At 50.0% G+C, this 5781-nt stretch overlaps 1 protein-coding gene across 1 annotated transcript in view; it reads right to left on the reverse strand.

Annotated features, from left to right (window-relative positions):
• Nucleotides 1-5370, reverse strand: part of UPF2 (UPF2 regulator of nonsense mediated mRNA decay) — a 48174-nt gene extending 42804 nt beyond the window's left edge. Inside the window, exons 1-2 of the mRNA XM_015826411.1 lie at nt 4989-5370; nt 1800-2579 (exon numbers count right to left, since the gene is read on the reverse strand). Coding sequence (XP_015681897.1) covers nt 1800-2579; nt 4989-5350 — 1142 coding nt within the window. The 5' untranslated portion in view covers nt 5351-5370. The remainder of the gene's footprint in view (nt 1-1799; nt 2580-4988) is intronic.
• Nucleotides 5371-5781: the final 411 nt, after the last annotated feature.

The raw sequence follows: 5781 nt of genomic DNA on the forward strand, positions 1-5781 counted from the left end.
ACCCACAGGTTGAGAACCACTGCCCTATACCCAGGGTAGGCAACCTTGGCTCTTTTATGACTCGTGGACTTCAACTCCCAGAATTCCTGAGCCAGCATGGCTGGCTCAGGAATTCTGGGAGTTGAAGTCCACAAGTCGTGAAGGTGCCATAGTTTCCCCCCATGCTGGCTCAGGAATTCTGGGAGTTGAAGTCCACAAGTCATAAAAGAGCCAAGGTTGCCCACCCCTGCCCTGTACTGTTATTGACTACAGCTAGTCCTCAACGTACAACAGTTTGTTTAGTGACCGTTCGAAGTTACTAGACGCACTAAAAAAAAAGTAACATATTACCGCTTTTCACACTTACGACCGTTGCAGCATCCCCACGGTCACGTGATCAAAATTCAGACTCTTGGCAACTTGATTTGTATTTATGATGGTTGCCGTGTCCCCGAGTCACGGGATCCCCTTTTGACAAGCAAAGTCAATGGGGAAAGCAAGATTCCCTTAACAACCGGGGCGCTACCTTAACAACGGCAGTCATTCCCCTAACAGTTGGGGCGAGAAAGGTTGTAAAACGAGGCAAAGCTCCATTTAAAAAATGTCTTGTTTAGCAACGGACCGCTTGTATACAGGTAGCTCCACTTGAGGACGGTATTGCATCAATGGATTTAAACCCAGTTGGGACGATGAAGGGAAGATTACAGTCTTCCATCCACTTACTCAGGAGCAAGGGGGCATTGCATTCAATGGGACTTACTGCCGAGAAGACCCAGAGAGGCTTCTGCCATTAGGGTCAGGGCTTTTCAACCTTTTCACCCATTGTGCCACTTTTAGGATATGGCAATATCCGAGTACCACCAGTCGCCTAGCAAGGTGTCAAAAACTTGATGACCCAAAAAAAAAAAAAAAGGAAAAAAGTGATAAAGTACAGATAGTCCTCGACTTACAACAGTTCGCTTAGTGACTGTTCGAAGTTACAATGGCACTGAAAAAGGTGCCCCCCAAGCCACAGCCGAGCAAGACACCTGCCTGCCCGCCCGGCGGCGCTCTTCCTCCTGTCTGAGGTTTCCATTGTTGTGAGCATTTCTGTTGAGGATTGGCAACGGGGGTGGGGTGGGGGGTGTTTGGTTTTTATTCCCCCCCCCGTCTGCTGGGTGGTTGCAGCAGGTTTTGGTCACTTCACATGATCCTGGGACACTGTGACCGTCATAAATATGAATCAGTTGCCAAGCATCTGAATGTAAATGACAAGACCCTGGAGATGCTGCAACATTCCAGCTGATCGGCGCTTCTTTTGGGCTCAGCAGAAGGGTCAGGATCAGTGCTGCTTTCCAGCAAATTGGTGCTTCTTCAGGGCTCAGCAGAAGCGCCAGGATCAGCGCCGAGCTCCAGCGCTGATCCTGGCGCTTCCACTGAGCCCTGACAGCCCCGAAGAAGCGCCGATCAGCTGGAAAGCGGCACTGATCCTGGTGCTTCTGCTGAGCCCTGACAGCCCTGCAGCTCCAGCCGTCTCTCGCTCAGGCTTGTGCGGTGCTGCCACCGGTTCAGATCATTCCTTTTCCCCGCTACCACTTTTCTAAGATGGTCGTGTACCACCTGCCAGGTCCCAATGTACTACAGGTGGTACCACTGGTTGAAAAGCCCTGCATTAGATCATTTCTCTATCCCCCGCCCCATTTGTGACTGGAAACGCAGGGCCTGAGAACTAACGCTGCCTCTGACAAATAAAAAAAGGATTCTTACCCAACCCATTAAAAAAAAAAAAACCAAAAAAATCTCTGGGGAACTCTCACTACGAAGACCGTACACAATTTCACCTGTTTTGTCTTTCGATGTTCTGCAGTTCCCTGTGGTCCCTTTTCAGATGTTTGGTCAAAGAGGTGAAGTATTCTTTTAGCAGATTTTGAAACGGCTGTTGCTTCTCTGAGCTAATTATCTCACTGGGCGGAAAGCTCAGGTTAAATTTATCTGCCGCGCTTTTCACCTTCCTGGGTACCAAGCCAGCAATGTCGTCGCCGCAGTGCCGGCAGAAGCTAATCACCACTGAAACGTGGCTGTGAGACTCGCGGTCGGCGTTAATAATGTTTTTCAGCTGCTCGTAGATCAAAGACAGGCCCTCCTTGTCCGTGAAAATCCCAACGATCGTCAACTCGGCGATGAAGCGCAAGTCCGTCCTCAGTTTCGTGATGTTGGGCGTCTTCTCTTCTTTCCTGGCTTCGAAGTGCTTCTTCCAGACCTGAAGCAGCGAGGGAGCGAAGTCGGCGTACCGCTGGTGAAACAACGAGCAGAGATGCACCGAGCAGTTCACGTCGGAGATTTTCAGCTTGGCTTCCACGATGGCGGCCACGGCCTCCGCGATGTACTTGCTCAGGTTGAGGCCGTTGAAGTCGTGGGATAAGGAGTCCCTCTGCTGCTCGGTGATGGTCTTGAGCTTCTTCACAAAGGCGGTGTTTTTCTTGAGGCTGGAGTCCAGCCGGCTGAAGAAGTTATCTTCTGGACGGTTGTCCGAGGCGTTCTGGTTCTTGCTTCGGAGCTCCTTCCGGGCTTGGTGGCGTTCCCAAGCTTCCTGGTGCAGCTGGTGGGCTTCTTCTTTCTCTCTGAAAAAAGTACATAAATGGGCAATCTCACGGGTTTAAGTCGGTATTCAGCCTTTGGAAAACCTTTTGTAAAGACCAACGAGGACGCTAGGACTGGACGTTTGTTCGAAATAGTATTTTTACTTCACATTTATTGATAGGCATCCCACCATTATTATTTTCACAAATAACTCAAGGGAGTGAACCTATTCAACACACATTACTCCTCCTATTTCCCCCACAAGGACAACCCTGTGAGGTGGGCTGGGCTAAGAGAGGGGGACTGTTCAAGGTTACCCAGCCGGCTTTCATGCCTAGGGTGGGACTAGAACTTTCAGTCTCCTGGTGATTGGCCCAAAGTCACCCAGCTGGCTTTCATAGCTAGAATTCACCATCTCCTGGTGATTGGCCCAAAGTCACCCAGCTGGCTTTTGTGCCTACGATGGAACTAGAACTCACCGTCTCCTGGTGGATTGGCCTAAAGTCCCCCAACCGGCTTTTGTGCCTACGGTGGAACTAGAACTCACCATCTCCTGGTGATTGGCCTAAAGTCCCCCAGCCAGCTTTTGTGCCTACGGTGGAACTAGAATTCACCGTCTCCTGGTAATTGACCCAAAGTCACCCAGCCAGCTTTCATGCCTACTGTGGAACTAGAACTCACTATCTCCTGATGATTGGTCTCCTGGTGATTGGTCCCCCAGCCGACTTTTGTGCTTACAGTGGAACTAGAAATCACCATCTCCTGGTAATTGGCCAAAGGTCACCCAGCCGGTTTTCATGCCTACGGTGGAACTAGAACTCACCATCTCCTGGTGATTGGCCAAAGGTCACCCAGCCGGCTTTCATGTCTACAGTGGAACTAGAACTCACCATCTCCTGGTAAGTGACCCAAAGTCACCCAGCCGGTTTTCATGCCTAAAGTGGAACTAGAACTCACTATCTCCTGGTGATTGGCTTAAAGTCCCCCAGCGGGCTTTCATTGCTAAGGCGGAACTGGAACTCACCGTCTCCTGGTGATTGGCCTAAAGTCCCCCAGCCGGTTTTCATGCCTACGGTGGAACTAGAACTCACCATCTCCTGGTAACTGACCCAAAGTCATCCAGCCAGCTTTCATGCCTACGGTGGAACTAGAACCCACAGTCTCCTGGTAATTGACCCAAAGTCACCCAGCCAGCTTTCATGCCTATGGTGGGACTAGAAATCACCATCTCCTGGTAATTGGCCAAAGGTCACCCAGCCAACTTTCATGCCTCCGGTGGAACTATAACTCACCATCTCCTGGTAATTGACCCAAAGTCACCCAGCCAGCTTTCATGTCTATGGTGGAACTAGAACTCACCATCTCCTGGTAACTGACCCAAAGTCATCCAGCCAGCTTTCATGCCTACGGTGGAACTAGAACTCACTATCTCCTGGTGATTGGCCTAAAGTCACCCAGCCGGCTTTCATACCTACGATGGAACTAGAACTCACCGTCTCCTGGTGATTGGCTTAAAGTCCCCCAGCGGGCTTTCATTGCTAAGGCAGAAATAGAACTCACCATCTCCTGCTTTCTAGTCTGCTGCCCTAAACTAAAAATGGTAGACATCATTTGGAAAAATCAACCTCAGTTCCCTCGTGTGGGAAGGTTTTCCCCCCCAAGATAATCTCTAGTACAGACGTCAAACACAAGGCCCGGAGGCTGGATGCGACCCGCGAAGTGGTTTCATGTGGCCCGCAAAGCCATCCTGGAAACAGTGAGGGAACGGCCCCCACTGCCTTGGCCCTGGCCCAGGCCGGCCGGGAGCCAATGTACAATTTTGTGGTGGCCATCTATGCTGAAATGCATTCAGTCTTAGCTCCACAAGGCCGTCCGGAAACAGCGAGGAACCAGCCCCTGCTGCGTCGGTCCCGCCCCCTGGGTGCATGCTGGGGAGGTGTCACCCTTTGTGAGGAATGAAGAAATGGACCATGCCTTGGCGCTTGCCCCGGTCTCACCCCCTTCTGCCAGAGACCCTCAGATCTGTCCCACTCCTGCCCAGGCCCCCACAGGCACCCTTGACGCGAACGATGTAGAGCTGGCCATGCCCACCCAGTAGGCCACACCCACTCCATCCACGCTCACTCAGTAGGCCGCCCACCCTGGCCACACCCACCCGGCCCCCCGAGGGCAACCGCAATGCTGATGCGGCCCTCAATGAAATTGAGTTTGACACCCCTGCTCTAGTCCGACATACATATTATCGTTTTAAACTCAACCTGTTGAGTTTTAAACTTTTGAACAAATGCCTTCAACCTCTACACATTACCTTTTCAGGTTGAATGGTGGAAAACATGAACGTGGAGGTAAAATGTTTGAACAATAGGGGTGGTTGGCCTAAACACTTCTCCCAGGACCGTCCTCTCTTTTCCTCCCAAAATACAGGTAACCAGAAATAAAGGTGGACTTACTTCAACTTTGCAGCCGCTTCTTCCTGCTGCAGCTTCATCTCTTCTTCTTGCTTCTTCTTCTCTTCCTCTTCCAGCTTTTGCTTTTCCTCTTCCTCCTTCCTCTTTTGCTCCTCTTCCAATTTTATCTTCTCCTCATCTTTCTTCTTCCACTCCTTGTCGTCCTTTTTCCGCTTCTCCTCCTCCACTTTTTTCTTTTTATCTTCAGCTGGCTTTAGCATCTCTCTCTTCATGCCCAGCCTGACGTCGTCCTTGGCTCTGTCCCGGCTGCTGGCTGACCGTCTCTCTCCAAACTCCTTTTCTTTGTTACTTAATGATGTTTCTTTTTCTTCCATGCTGGCTGACTTCTTCCGCTCAGCTGGCATTATGTTATCCAGGAAGATCTGAAAGATTTGTTAGCATCGAAGGGTCATTACGACGTTCGCAAGGGAATCACTCAAAGCCTTTCATTTGTTTTTCAAAATGACATTTACCAAATACATTCCCACCCTCAGCCTTCAAAGCTACGTGGTGTCAGGTTTCTATGGAGATTCTCAACCATCCAGGTCATGGTTGTCCCAAAAGTGCTTTTCAAAAGGCAACTGGACTTTCTTGGGGTTTTTTTTTTTTTTCTTCTTCTTTCTACTCTTCCGAGAAGCTGAAGAAGCTTCTTGGATGAGAATCGAAATGTTTTCAAGAAAAAAAAAAAACTAAGAAAGTTCAGTTCCCTTTTGAAAAACTCCTTTGGGACGTGACGTCAGATAGCTGTCCATGTCAATACACTGAATACAGATAGTCCTCAAGGAAGAGAAGGACG

This window comes from Protobothrops mucrosquamatus, unplaced genomic scaffold, assembly GCF_001527695.2.
Source record: "Protobothrops mucrosquamatus isolate PMUCROS unplaced genomic scaffold, P.Mucros_1.0 scaffold3116, whole genome shotgun sequence".
In the NCBI taxonomy this organism is placed as follows: domain Eukaryota; kingdom Metazoa; phylum Chordata; class Lepidosauria; order Squamata; family Viperidae; genus Protobothrops; species Protobothrops mucrosquamatus.